This window comes from Phyllobates terribilis, unplaced genomic scaffold (assembly GCF_046119375.1).
Source record: "Phyllobates terribilis strain yellow unplaced genomic scaffold, ASM4611937v1 Scaffold_8__6_contigs__length_399053987, whole genome shotgun sequence".
NCBI lineage: Eukaryota > Metazoa > Chordata > Amphibia > Anura > Dendrobatidae > Phyllobates > Phyllobates terribilis.
Window position 1 is genome coordinate 292,951,723 of NW_027362768.1, and position 15,048 is coordinate 292,966,770.

The 15,048-nt window shown below is 49.0% G+C and overlaps 1 protein-coding gene across 17 annotated transcripts in view; it reads right to left on the reverse strand.

Annotated features, from left to right (window-relative positions):
* The window catches only part of LOC141157322 (microtubule-associated serine/threonine-protein kinase 3-like), a 490,040-nt gene that overhangs the window by 72,482 nt on the left and 402,510 nt on the right, over positions 1-15,048 (reverse strand). For 11 of the 17 annotated variants that reach the window (XM_073644412.1, XM_073644404.1, XM_073644408.1 and 8 more), the window contains one exon: positions 510-565. The exons of 2 other annotated variants lie outside the window; for them this stretch is intronic. In XM_073644412.1, the coding sequence (XP_073500513.1) occupies positions 510-565 (56 nt within the window). Of the gene's footprint in view, positions 1-509; positions 566-12,423; positions 12,490-15,048 lie in introns of those variants that run through there. 4 more of the 17 variants (XM_073644411.1, XM_073644409.1, XM_073644410.1 and 1 more) reach the window with 2 other exon arrangements.

Consider the following 15,048-nt stretch of genomic DNA (forward strand, 5'->3'; position numbering starts at 1 on the left):
AACTTTTCTGTACTATTAAAAAGCGTTAAAAACTCTGCTTCATATCTGTACCGTAATCGCATCAAATAAGAGGGAAAACGCATAGAAGAAACGCAGCAAACACACAATAATCAGAGAAGATTGTTACTGCGTTGTGTGGTGCGAACACCTACAGACAAAAAGCAGCAGAAAGAACGCAGCATTTACGCTACTTATGAACACGGCCTCAGCATTACAGTTTTATTATATTTTTTATGGGTTTAATAGAGAAAAAAAAATCAATCGCGCCAATTTTTTACGTCATTTACTGATCCCGTAAATAATCTGATCACTGTGTTGTGAGGGTCGTTACGATTACAGGGACATCAAATATGTCCGTGTTATGTGCTGATTTGTGATGCTCATTATTTTAAAAAATATGCATTAAAATGACAATATGTCTTTCATTATCATGTGTTTTTCATTATTTTTTAACAATTTTATAGGATGAAAAAAATCTCTTATTCTCCCTGTAGAATAAAAATACATACCGTCCATTGTACACAGCAGTGTATTTCAATCAGTATCATCTGCCTGAAGGCCGAGCCTGCAATACAGATCAGTGACATCATTAGAACTTGTGGTTCAGCAGCTTAAAGCCCCTTATCTGTAATGTAAAGGTTGTGGGCACAAGACCTGGAATGAGTCGCAGAATTTTTTTTTTGTATTTGCTAATTAATTTTAATACTTATATAGGAACAAAAAAAAGTTTTCTTCACCTCAGGATACAGGCAACATAAAAATATATTGTTATATATACAATGTATTTCTAAGAATATTTATACTCTGCTTCTGGGTGCATTGCCTGCAATAGAGGTCAAGATAACCAAATTCTCCTATCTATAACATTGTGGGGTATGCCTTGTTGGTAGAGCACCAGCCGATGAACACTAAGATGAACACAGAGATGTGAGTTTGATTCCCACCAGATCACAGGAGGCAGAAGAAGTAAATATACCATTTAATTTATGCAGCGAGCAGCCCCACCCCCGGAGAATAATTTAATTTATGCAGCGAGCAGCCCCGCCCCGGAGAAGAATGTAATTTATGCACCGAGAAGCCCCGCCCCAGGAAAAGCTACAGGAGCGATGAAAACGTCGTCGGAGAGGTGAGTATAAAAGTCTGGAGAACAGCGGAGATGTGATGGAATGGGATGCGGGATTGAGCCCTCAAATCGGGACAGTCCCGCTGAATCCGGGACAGTTGTGAGTTATACCTTTAATAACACCACATACTAAAGTTTAAAGACAGTCAGATGTGTTTTCAGTTTCTGGAGTTAAAAAAGAGATGGGTCAGTATAAGACTACGTTCCAGAGATCAGCTTTTGGTGCATTTTTGATGCTGCATATTTTGCTGCATCAAAAACGAAGCATCTTACAAATCCAGCAAAGTGGATGGGATTTATAGAAATCTCCTGCCCCCTGTGCTTTTATTTTACTCAATGTAACCTCACCTGTGGTGCGTGTTTGAAATAAGCAGCCGGACATTTTCTCTTGCAGGTACGCTGAGTTTTGTGTGTAAATATTTCCTATAAAGTTGCATTACATGCAGAAAATCAGGTAAAATCACACATGCGTCTTTAGTGCGTGTCCGCGGCAGAAATGCATCAATCACATATGTAATCCGCACATAAGAATCTCAACCAGGAAGAATCAAAAACAATTGAGCTTTATTTAAAATATGACCCAGTAAGAAGGGACAAAAAACTCAGCGTACCCGCAAGAGAAATTGATCTTTGTGGATTTGAGGAAATTTCTGCTTCATTTCTGCATCCTGGGCACATAGCCTAAGAGTGAAACAGCTCTGAAAACCCGCTAAAAAACTTCAGTATGAACACAACCTAAAAAAGTATGTCACCCCCTTACGCCTGATAGTTGAATAGTGTGTAGAAATGACCAGACCTTGGATCACTTATCAGCAGTACAACAGATCCTAATGTTAAGCCTGAGGAGCTCTGCAGTAATCAGAGCTGTGATCCAGGAGCTGCCACAGAAGGTCTGCTACTAGATAACAACCATCTCCATGTGGTAGAGCCAGCTACACGCGAGAGCGGCCTGCAACACACGTGACCAAGAAAAGCCAATCAGCCACAAGGTCGCAAAGAATCGTGCTGAAGCAGAAATGTAAAAGCGGCCCTGATTGGGTGCCCGCGACACCGGCAGTGCGGTCATAGGAAGTCGCCGGAAGTTGGTCTCTCCTTTCCCCCTGTGCGCGCTGCAGCTGCCGGTGGCCACTCTGCAGACTTCATCATGTCGTACGAGGATTACGATGTGAGTGGCTGTGGAATAGATGATGAATCAATCACAGTAGTGGTGTGGGGGCGAGTCCCGTGTGATTGCTCTCTTTACGGCTGTCGTTATCCCAGTGTGGATGGGTTATTATTGCTTGTGCTCATTTCCCTCTGATCTGTTTTTCTGCAGACCCCATATGATCCCTACAGCTGCCAGGCGGACTATGACACGCACACAGGTAGGATTATTGCTCCTGTCTCCTATGTGCACACTGGGAATCACCTACCATTACAGGGGTTGTCCCCTTAAGAAAACTGCAATCCTCCTGCTGCAGTTTTATAACACTCACCCTCCTCAGATCCAGCACAGAGTCTCTGCTGCTGCTCCTGGTGTCTGTGATTGTCTGCAGCGCTGACATCATGGTGAATTTTCTGTAGCCTGAGATCTACGTAGGCGCCACTGTAGCCAACCTGTGAGCTTAGTGGCTTTTCTCAGATTGACTGTACAAACTACTCAGCTCACTGATTGGCTGCAGCGTTGTCATTGTGACGTCAGCGTGTTAGGCACTGGAGCAGCTGCAGAGACTCGGTGCCAGGACCTGAAGACAGTGAGGAAAGAGGGGTCTGTTATAACATACTGCAGCTGGAGGAAGATGATTTTCTGAACGCGATCACCCATTTAGTTCAACACCTTTTAGTTTGTGGTGTTTTCCAGTTCTCAGTGCTACTAACTTTTCATATATTTCTATATTGATCTTTTGTCAGTGGAGGTTCACAAGGCCACTTTTTTTCTCCACGTCTCACCAGATGTGACTAATTAGCATTGGCTACAAAGTCCCTCTGCTCAGATGCCTTGGCTGGGGCACCCGGCACTCTGCATGCGCAGTTTGTGTCTGCAGGGTCTCTGCTGTTAGAAACCTTTTCCTAAATGTCGCTGTATCATTAGAAATTGTGGATGACTTTCCTAGGGTCTGTCCCTTCCCCACATAGGATCTACCTCGTCCTATGTCAGATGTCAGATGTGGGTAAAGTGTGAGTGGTCTCTATACAAGGCAGGTGCCAGATTGTTATTGGAGCAGCGAGAATTAAATAAAAGCAAAAATTGGCCACTTTTGACATAGTGGTTGGTCCTCCTTAACCACATAAATGCTGCTGTCAATCACTGGGCTTCAGAAGTGATCATCATGTCTTCTATATACTGTAGATCAGATTCATGCCCTTGAAGGGGACTAAAAATACAGTAGATATGATTTATTTATTTATTTTTTTAAAGTGACGTTCGTTATCGCTGCGTCTGTAAAAGTTCAGTAAATGAAAATATAAGTTGCTGTAATTAACCCATGTGGTCAGCACCGTACAGAGAAAATAATTGCTGTTTTTTGGTTGATGCACCTCCCTAACAATATGTATACTTTTGTAATCGTTCTGACGTGAAGTATCATATTGCCAGGTCAATCTTTTTTTTTTTAACCATACAATGAACGCTGTAAAAACAAGCCCCAGAATACAATGGCAGATTTGCATTTTTGTTCTTACCATTTTACCCCTGTTGGAATTTTCACCCTACAAAAATGAAGCCCTCATACTGCTATGCCAACAGAAAAATGAGAAAGATAAGGTTCTTGGAAGAAGGGGAGGAAATTCTTCTTGCTATTTCTTCTGACCACACACAAACATGAAAAAATGAGAGAAAAAGAAAAGCGACAACAAGGCCCCAAATGAGAATAGAAAAAATATATAATTTTATTAAATACACAAGTCAAAAAAGTAATACATGAAAGAGCTTAAAGGCACAAATTGCCACATATGTGATTAAAAAACCAAGGACACCAAGAGACACCCCCTCCCTCTCTCCCCCTCCCTCCCCCCCCGGGGGGGGGGGGACACAATAACCCAATATTAACAGCAATCAGAGGTATGTATTAGTAGCACCACAAAGGCATATATAGATAATAGCATCAATAAGGGACAATTCCCAGATACCTAAGAGTATGCAAAAAGAAGGAGAGAGCAAGTAGAGCATATGGGAAGTAAAAGGCAAAATATCAAAAATGAATAGCCAATAATTACCCAAATTTGCAAATACCAGTGGTGCAACAGATGGAGGAAAAAAGAAGGGGGAAGGGGGGCCTAGTAGTGTCACCCCTACGCGCGTTTCGGCAGGCCTTCGTCAGGGGGCATGGGGGTAAAGAGCAATGGGGCCTCATAAATAGCAAATCACCTAATTAGTTAATGGTGCACAGCTGCTAAGAACATGTAGACGTATGCCCAAGGACCTAAAGTGACGCTTTTCGCGTCATAGTGGGTGGGGCGAACCGCGGCGTCCGCATCATGTGACACCCACGTGCCGGTCAGCTGACCGGCCCGCAGGTCCTCACATAAAGATGCAGAGAGCCGCGGCGCGCGCCGCCGACGTGACACGAAAGCGTTCACGGTCACTGGGCAACCCAGATAGGTGTGTAGGATGGCGAGGCCTGCCCATAATAGGTAGCAAATAAGACCAAGCCAGCAAACACAGAGATGGAGTGGGAAATAAGGCAATACACCAGAAGCAAACAAAGCAAAAATATGCATAGTATCAAGTTCGCACCCACCAAATAGGTATGGCAAAAAAATTTTTTTTATATATATTTAACAATCAGGTGCAATAACAATAGCATAAAATTATTATATCAAGGAACAATATAAATACCATTATAGAGACCAAATTGTCATAGTAGGGACGAAATGGCCAAGAATATTGTCAAGGATAAATTTTCATAACAGCCATACATTAGATAAAAAGCTGATATCGGCAATATCTATAATGTACAAAAATACAAAAGAATTATATAACAAATAACTTAGTTGACCGGACGATGGATCCGCCTAGGGAACATGAAATAAAGAAGCAGCAGATGTAGAATTTTGCACCGAATAAGGAGGCTAGAATGGAGACCACAGTGTGTTGACCACGTAAATAGATGAAATAAAAAAATCTAAAAATAAATAAAAATGTGAAACAAATTAGTAACACATAATACATAAATGGCAACATAGGTGAAGTGATGAGAGGATGAACACAACCAGGAGGCAATCACAAAAAAGGAACAAAGCTAAGGGACTCGTTCAAGCCCTTAGGGTGTACAGTGTCTAATTGCCATATCCAGTGGGCCTCCAATTGGGCCAGCCGTTGGCTCATTTTACCACCACGAATGGTAGAGAGGAGAGAGTCTATACCTCGAACTCTCAACCCAGAACTGTCACAATCGTGATAAAGCTTAAAGTGACGGGGAATGGTCCTGAGCGTGGAAGCATCCGCGTGGCCTGCCACAGACTGAATGCCCAGAACATGCTCACGTACTCGAATTTTAAGTTGGCGGGAGGTAAGTCCCACATATATGAGACCACAAGGACAGGTGGCAAAGTAGATCACGTATCTAGACATACAATTGATCGACTTGCGTATATCATATGTCCTTGTATGAGTAGAATTGAAGAATTGGGTAGCATGTTCAATATTAGGGCAGGCAATGCAGCGGCCACACGGCCTGCATCCAGGCGCAGGACCAGACCCGTCAATAAAAACCCTTCCCCGAGTGGGTTGATAGTGGCTGTGAACCAAAAGGTCTCGAAGATTTCTAGACCTCCTAATAGTGATGTTGGGAGCAGAGGGTATAAACTTGGAAATAATAGGATCCGTTTGCAAAATAGGCCAAGCCTTGGAAAGGCAAGAACGCATACGGGCAAATTGGGAGTGATATTGTGTGATAAATCTCACATAGTTCTTCTGTTTGGCCTTAGCTGTATTTTTATACAGTAGATCATGTCATTTAGACCATAGTGCCCGGTTGAACGCCTTTTTAACAGAACGTCTGCTATAGCCTCTCTCAAAAAATCGTATCTTGATATCATTAGCTTGCTTAATAAATTCCCGATCGTCGGAACAAATTCGACGTAATCTAAGAAATTGGCCAATAGGCACTGAATGAATCATGTACCTTGGGTGTGCTGAAGAAGCATGTAGTAGGCAGTTGGTAGCCGTAGTTTTCCTGAAAATACTAGTCTGCAGGAATTCACGCTCATCTTTTTGAATAGTAACATCTAAGAACGTAATTTTATTTTTATCGCAATGAAATGAAATAAAAATATTAAGATCATTTAGGTTGAGAGACTGCATAAAAAATTGTAATTGTTCTTCAGTTCCCTGCCAGATGAACAGTATGTCATCAATGTACCGCATCCAAAAGGGGATGCGGTTGTAGCACCCTGAGGATTCGGCTGCTACAGGGGTATTGCACCTCAACCCAGAGGTGTGATATTCCACTCCCGGGTAAGGATGGAGTGTGGAACTGAGCTCAGTTAGCTGCATGCACTACACACATCCCATTTCCGGAGGACAGACCAATGGTACTCCCACTTAATAATGTGCAGGTACGACCGAGTCTGTCCTTGGCTGGAGTGGGAGGGGGGTGGTACATCCCAGTAGTGTAGGGGCAGATAGGGGGAGCAGCCTGGGTAAAGCTAGGAGCTCATTGGGTGCTGGTCACCTGAGCTCACACATAGAGGGAGTATAAAAGGTGGGAACCATCTAAGATCAGGGTCAGTCAGCCACAGTCAGTCAGCCACGGTCAGTCAGTAAGTCTTTGCAGAGCAGTGGAGGAAAGCAGAGGAGCAGAGCAGCCCCAGGCCCAGAGTGAGAGAGGAGAGAGAAAGACCCAGAAGGGGAGAAAGAAGGAACTCTGAGAGCCCAAATACAACCACAGGGTGAAGAGTTGGCAACAGGGTACCGGATCCCAAGCTGGCAGAGGCTACAGCACACCTTAGCCAGGAACCGGAGGCCGTGGGCAGAATCTGCCACGACCACCCACTATATCCACCCGGAAGGCAGACCAAGCATAGGGTCAGGGAACCCAGAGGCAAGGGTTCGCCAACAAGAGGCCCGAGGGAGCCGGACATAGGTGGATCCCTGGTGGGGAAGGCCAGAGACGAGGACAGGACAGAAAGGGAGCTCAGAACCACGCTCCAGAACTACTTGGGGGTTGGCCGAGTCCAGGACCTGGTGGACGCAGCACGGCTCGGGTGGTCACTCAAGGCCGGAGTGACCGGTACAAGAACAGCAGTAAGTAAAGAACCCTGAACTGCACAACCCGACTCTGACTCTCATTACCATCTTCACTGCACTTCCACAACCACCATCCTCTGCACCTGACCCCCTGAGGCTATACCCCTCCCGTTGGGGGTTATACTACCTAAGCTGCACAAACACCATCAGCCTCAGCGGACCCTGCTGCAGCGGCGGCCGTAGTGACCGCAATTCAACGGGTGGCGTAGTCGACATAAAGAACTTTAGTAACATCAGTAAGGACTGCCACACACTGAGCTTGACACCCTGGGCACGGACCGGGTCACAGCCACTCGGAGACTACAACCCCCATCTGATCCGGCTTCGGGTATTCCCCTAAAGAATATGGCCCAGGGGGTGCGTCAACTTTGGCGTAGTCGGCAGGATAACGTGCCCGCAACACCCGGGTACTGCGTGCCTGAAGAAAAGAACAAGTTTACCTCAAAAAGAAGTCTCCCGCCGGTCCCGGAGGGTCCCCGCCATCGGACTCCATCACAGATCGATTCCCGCCGGTTGTCCGCCATTTGCAGCTTTATCCCGCCATCCATGGAGTTTCCCGCCACTGGGAGACGATTCCCGCCATTTCTGAAGATTTCCCGCCTTGGGGGAGCGGACGTCATTATGGGCGTGCCAGAGGGTGGCAAGAGGCCGCCTCCCATCGTGGGCCAGGACCGAAAATGGCGCCAAAAGTGGAAACCGCCCCCACCAACAGAGACTGTGATGCTAGAGGTGTCTGTCAGCGTGAAAGAACTGCCCCTGGAGCTGACAATCACCAAGTGGCCCCGGGACCGCCCTCGAAGTGGGAGGACTGAGAACAAGAGAGCAAAGATGGGTGTCGCCTGGAGCAGTCTGGAGAGAGCGCACCCGGAGACAAGAAGCCTGGAGCAGAGTCCAGAAAGAGCCTACCCGGAGATGGAGGGAGAGCCAGGCAGCACCGACCCAGTGGTCAGGAGCCTGATGCGGGCCGCCACTCCAGGCAGCACCGACCCAGTGGTCAGGAGCCTGTTGCCGGTCGCCACTCCAGAAGGCCTGCTGGAGACAACGGGAGGAGAGCAGAGCAGCACCGACCCGTTGGTCAGGAGCCTGCTAGAAGCAACGACCCCACTAGGCTTAGTGGAGGTCTTGGCACAGCTCCCCCGAGATCGGGAGTGTGCACAGACCGCGCTGGAGGGCCTCGCACGGAGGTTGGCCCGGGTGCAGCGAGAGACGTTAGCAGAATGGAGCCGTGAGATGGCCCAGCAGACAAGAACCCGTCAGCGGAGCACGCCACCCGAGACGAGGAGACAGACCGCCTCTGAGGATGGCGCAGGAGGACTGAAGGCCGGAGACGGCGCCGAGAAGGGAGCCGAACGAAAGGAGGCAGGTAAAGGGGACGTCACTACCCCGAGCCGGGAAACCGCGTGCCTGCCCCAGCTCCCCGTCGCAGAGCCCGAAGTATCCCCTGCCGTGCCCGTCGCTGCAACGTCACCGCTGCAGACTAGGCCTCAAACGGGAGCCGCGACCCCTGTGACGTCACACGCCTCGACCCCGAGCGTGACCAAGCAGGAAGTACCATCGGCCTGGTCGCAAGGCCTAGTACCCCCGGGCGCCGCAATACCAACAGCGCCCCCTACCTCCGCGGAGCCCCCGGCCTGGTCGCAGGGCCAAGTAACACAGGGCGCCGCCGTTCTTACGGTGCCCTTTACTTTCAAGGTGCCCCAGGCCTGGTCGCAAGGCCTGGTTAACCCGGGCGCCGCTACCACCACGGCGCCCATAACACCTAAAGTACCGCACCTGGGTGAGGACCTGTTCGCCCAGCATACGTGCCCGGATGGGCAGCCCTTCGTATGGCCCCAGGAATACATCCAGCTGGAGCTGCAAAAAGCAAGGGCCATGTGCGAACCCCTGATCCCGGCTCCAAAGCCCATGAAGAGGATCTCGCCCCCGCTAGAAGAGACCCAGTTTGAGTGGGATCCCACCGGAGAAGACCTCATGGGGTTCACTCAGGAGACTCGGGCAGCCGCAGCGGAGCGTGCAGAGTGCTGCCGCCAGCAGCTCGAGGTCTTTGAGAGGGAGCGGAGAGAGAGGCGGGTCCGGGAACAACAAGCCCAAATAAGGAGCGCGGAGCAGAAGAGCCGGACCAGGAGAGACCCCCGTGCAGCGCATGGTCCCCGTACCATCGGGACTGTGATAAAGTTCAATCTGCAGCATGGGTGGGGTTTCATCAGGGATCACCGCACCCCAGGCGACGTCTTCGTGACAAGAAGAGACGTTGAGTCCCACCTACCGGAGGGACACAGAGGTCGTGACCTGTATCTAGGGGACGAGGTCACCTTCACCCGGCACAAGTGTGCCAAAGGACCCTACGCCCTCCATGTGCATCGCCTGACGGAGGAGGAGCTGCGGTGTGAGGAGGAGCAAGAGGACCCGGACGGGTCTGAACCAGAACCTGGAACCAATCACAAAGAAAGAGCAGGAGGACGCCGTCGTTGAGTACGGTAGTATAGAGACTGTATATAGTTGCCCGTCGGGGCACAGTGAACCGTTGCTGCTAATATAGTCCCCGTTGGGACCAGAGAACTGCACTGTTAACCCGTGTGTCCCTTAATCCCACTGACCGAGGACTGAGAGCGGTCATCCCTTTCCTAATACCTGGCCGAGGACTGAGAGCGGCCATATCCCCTTGTATATAGTTGCGCTTCCTAAAGCGCCCCCTTCCGGTTTTATAGGAAACTGTTTTCTTCAAGAGACTGTCGCACTTTACCCGGTCACAAGTTGCACAGTGACCGGAGGAGCTAGAAGCAAGAAACGACTACAAGAAAGTTTTTATGAAAAGTTTTAAATGATAGTTTTATTATGTTGTTTATGAAAAAATTGTATGTTTTGGATGTTGTTTATATCTTACAGCCCGAGGACGTGCTGTGATTTACCAGGGGGGAATGTAGCACCCTGAGGATTCGGCTGCTACAGGGGTATTGCACCTCAACCCAGAGGTGTGATATTCCACTCCCGGGTAAGGATGGAGTGTGGAACTGAGCTCAGTTAGCTGCATGCACTACACACATCCCATTTCCGGAGGACAGACCAATGGTACTCCCACTTAATAATGTGCAGGTACGACCGAGTCTGTCCTTGGCTGGAGTGGGAGGGGGGTGGTACATCCCAGTAGTGTAGGGGCAGATAGGGGGAGCAGCCTGGGTAAAGCTAGGAGCTCATTGGGTGCTGGTCACCTGAGCTCACACATAGAGGGAGTATAAAAGGTGGGAACCATCTAAGATCAGGGTCAGTCAGCCACAGTCAGTCAGCCACGGTCAGTCAGTAAGTCTTTGCAGAGCAGTGGAGGAAAGCAGAGGAGCAGAGCAGCCCCAGGCCCAGAGTGAGAGAGGAGAGAGAAAGACCCAGAAGGGGAGAAAGAAGGAACTCTGAGAGCCCAAATACAACCACAGGGTGAAGAGTTGGCAACAGGGTACCGGATCCCAAGCTGGCAGAGGCTACAGCACACCTTAGCCAGGAACCGGAGGCCGTGGGCAGAATCTGCCACGACCACAAACTATATCCACCCGGAAGGCAGACCAAGCATAGGGTCAGGGAACCCAGAGGCAAGGGTTCGCCAACAAGAGGCCCGAGGGAGCCGGACATAGGTGGATCCCTGGTGGGGAAGGCCAGAGACGAGGACAGGACAGAAAGGGAGCTCAGAACCACGCTCCAGAACTACTTGGGGGTTGGCCGAGTCCAGGACCTGGTGGACGCAGCACGGCTCGGGTGGTCACTCAAGGCCGGAGTGACCGGTACAAGAACAGCAGTAAGTAAAGAACCCTGAACTGCACAACCCGACTCTGACTCTCATTACCATCTTCACTGCACTTCCACAACCACCATCCTCTGCACCTGACCCCCTGAGGCTATACCCCTCCCGTTGGGGGTTATACTACCTAAGCTGCACAAACACCATCAGCCTCAGCGGACCCTGCTGCAGCGGCGGCCGTAGTGACCGCAATTCAACGGGTGGCGTAGTCGACATAAAGAACTTTAGTAACATCAGTAAGGACTGCCACACACTGAGCTTGACACCCTGGGCACGGACCGGGTCACAGCCACTCGGAGACTACAACCCCCATCTGATCCGGCTTCGGGTATTCCCCTAAAGAATATGGCCCAGGGGGTGCGTCACGGTCCATTGATGACAGCCGATCGTGCAGGGCAAGGTCCCTCTCCCACAGCCCCAGGAATAAGTTGGCATAAGCTGGTGCAAAAGAGGCCCCCATGGCCGTTCCCTGGAGCTGGAGGTAGAAGGAACCTTTAAAAATAAAAAAATTGTGTGTGAGCGAGAATTCGAGAAGCTCAAGAATAAGCAGTACAATATCAGCCGGCAAATTAGAACTAGTAAGGAAGAAATGAGTGGCCTTAATGCCATCTGTGTGTTTAATACTCGTATATAGTGACTCGACGTCACCTGTCACCAACAGCATATCCTCACTGAGGCTAAGACCGTCCACCTTTTTGAGCAGATCCCCAGTATCCAACAGGAACGAGGGCAAAGTCTCCACTAACGGTTGGAGTTTGGATTCAATCCATGAATTGACATTTTCGAGAAAACCACCCGTGCCAGATATGATAGGGCGTCCAGGTGGTGTCTCTAAATTCTTATGTATCTTAGGGAGAAGGTAAAAGGTTGCTATCGAGGGCTCCACGACCTGTAACGCCGAAGCCAGCTCTTTTGTTATAACTCCATTCTCCATCGCCGTGTTAATAATTTTAGATAGTTCAGTAACGAATGACTGTAATGGATTAAATGTCAAACGTTTATAGCACAGTTCATTAGAAAGTTGACGGTAGGCCTCATTCTCATAAAGAGTAGTAGGCCATATAACAACATTACCGCCTTTATCGGCTGGCTTGAGCACCACGCCGGGGAGCCCACGAAGCAACCTCAACCTCTCCCTTTCAAAACTAGATAGATTATCATGTTCCACAAAGTGAGGAATCTTATTAAATTCCTTAGACACCACCTGGACGAACATATCAACACTGGCACAGGTGGAGAGTGGAGGGAATTTTTTGGAGCGAGGCCTGATGGAACTGGGGATCTTACCTCCTTCGGTGTCCGTATTCTCACGGGCCAAATCCTCCAAAGTATCTAACGCTTCTTGTTCCTCCTCTGTAGGGAAAAGAGAGTGAAGATGTGCATCAAAAAAATGTTTTTTATAAATTAACTTGCGTGCAAAAAGATGGAGATCTTTAGTGGCCATGAAACAATCAAATTTGGCCTTCGGAACATAAGTAAGGCCTTTATTCAAAATATCAAGATCAGTAGAACTAAGTTGATAATCACTAAGGTTGATTACCTTGTTATCCATCTTTGTTCCCTCGGGGGAGTTGAAATTACGTCTTTTATAAGGATGGAATTCAAAGTTGCGTGACTTATGGGGCTCACGCCCAGATCGTGTTCTCATGGAGTGTAGTGCCGGCGTCCCTGCCCTCTGCTAGGCAGGGACGCTGCTCCTCTCACCGCTCTGCTCCGTGCCCGGCTTCCTCCCCCCGCTCTGCTGTCAGCGCGCGCTCCGTCCCGGCGTCCTCCTCCTGCTCTGCTCTCAGCGCGCGCTCCTTCCCGGCCCCTGTGCTTAGGGCGCGCGCGCGCGCGCGCTCCCCTCCTCTTAAAGGGGCCGCGCGCGCCGCCCTAAAGAGTCCCCGGCCAATGGCCGGAGGACTTCATCATATATAAGGCACCTCCTCCAAAATGGAGGTGCCCGAGCAATGTTGTTTGCACCTGTGTCTCACCTGTGCTTCAGCCCTCAGGTCCCGTTGCCAGTTACCTGCCAGTTTCCTGCCAGTTTCCTGCTAGTTACCTGCCAGTACCTGCCAGTTACCTGCCTGATTCCTGCCTGAATACTTGTTACCTGTCTGCCAGTCTGAGGTCCGACGGTCTGCCTTACTACTCCTGTCAGTCTGTCTATGGACCAGCCTGCCCGCTCACCTGGGAGCGCATATCAGCTACCTGCCTGCTTGCCTGAGGTCCGACGGTCTGCCTAACTACTCCGGTCAGTCTGTCTATGGACCAGCTTGCCCGCTCACCTGGGAGCGCTTCTCCGTTATCTGCCTGCTTGCCAGCCCGGAGGCTCCGTTGTCACGTGCTGTGACCACCAGCTATCTCAGAGACTCTTGCCCGCTCACCTGGGAGCGCATCTCCGTTACCTGCCTGCTTGCCAGCCCGGAGGTCCCGTTGTCACGTGCGGTGACCATCAGCTATTCCAGAGACTCTTGCCCGCTCACCTGGGAGCGCTTCTCCGTTACCTACCTGCCTGCCAGCCCGGAGGTTCCGCCGTCACGTGCTGTGACCACCTGCTATTCCAGAGACTCTCGCTTGCTCACCTGGGAGCACACATCTACCACCTGCCTGATAGCCTACCCGGAGGCTCTGCCATCACAGGTCGTACCTACCCCTTACCCAGAGACTGCCCTGATCACTTGCCGTAACTCCCTGTCCGTTCACCCAGAGACTGCCACCCGCTCCCTTACAAGGGCCGCCCCCTTGTATAGTAGCTCAGAGGTTCCGCCTCCCGGACCCGTTACAGTCCGCCTCCCGGACCCGTTACATGGAGGAAATGGAGGTGGCAGAGGATATACTAGTGGAGGAAAGCGAAGCATCGGAAGGAAGACGCATCTCCCTGGAAATATGGCCACTGTTTCTTTTCCATAAATAAACTGAATTATTACTGAAATCATTTTGATCTCTTACTAGTTTTTTAGTTTGTGTATCCTTAATTTTTTGTACACACTCGTCTATATTTTTCTCAATGCGAACATTCAATGCTTCGAGGCGTTCAACCGGGCAGGACGTCTTAAAGATGAGTTGTAGTTCATCAATAGATTTATCAAGATCTACAATTAGTTTGGTGTTATGATCAATCAGGAGTTGCATAAGTGTGGTGGAACACTTACTGCAGGCCGCCTCCCATCCTGCTATAAAGTCACAATCATCAACTATGAAGGTGGGGATGGTACGGACACGAAGTCCTCGAGGTATCAGGTTGCACAAAATGTATTTTTGGAGAAATGCCCTATTCCACCATAATTTAGTGCGCTTAATCAAAAATTGATGAAGTGTATTGGATTGCTTGTCCCAGTTGTGGTCATCCTCCCTCAAGTCACCAGTGCCTTCAGCTCTAAATGTTTGGTCGAAATGAGAGAGCCAACCCTGTTCTTTGGCTCTGTAATCCATGTCTGTAGATAGAAAAAAATCTGTGAAAACCACAGTAAAATTTATATAAAGAATATACCACAGAAACGCCCGCATAATCATATCAATCAATCATGGAATACTAGTATGCAGACATAGGAATATAATAATATAGGTATAAGGGGCATCGCAAAGAAACATGAAAAAATGAGAGAAAAAGAAAAGCGACAACAAGGCCCCAAATGAGAATAGAAAAAATATATAATTTTATTAAATACACAAGTCAAAAAAGTAATACATGAAAGAGCTTAAAGGCACAAAGTGCCACATATGTGATTAAAAAACCAAGGACACCAAGAGACACCCCCTCCCTCTCTCCCCCTCCCTCCCCCCCGGGGGGGGGGGACACAATAACCCAATATTAACAGCAATCAGAGGTATGTATTAGTAGCACCACAAAGGCATATATAGATAATAGCATCAATAAGGGACAATTCCCAGATACCTAAGAGTATGCAAAAAGAAGGAGAGAGCAAGTAG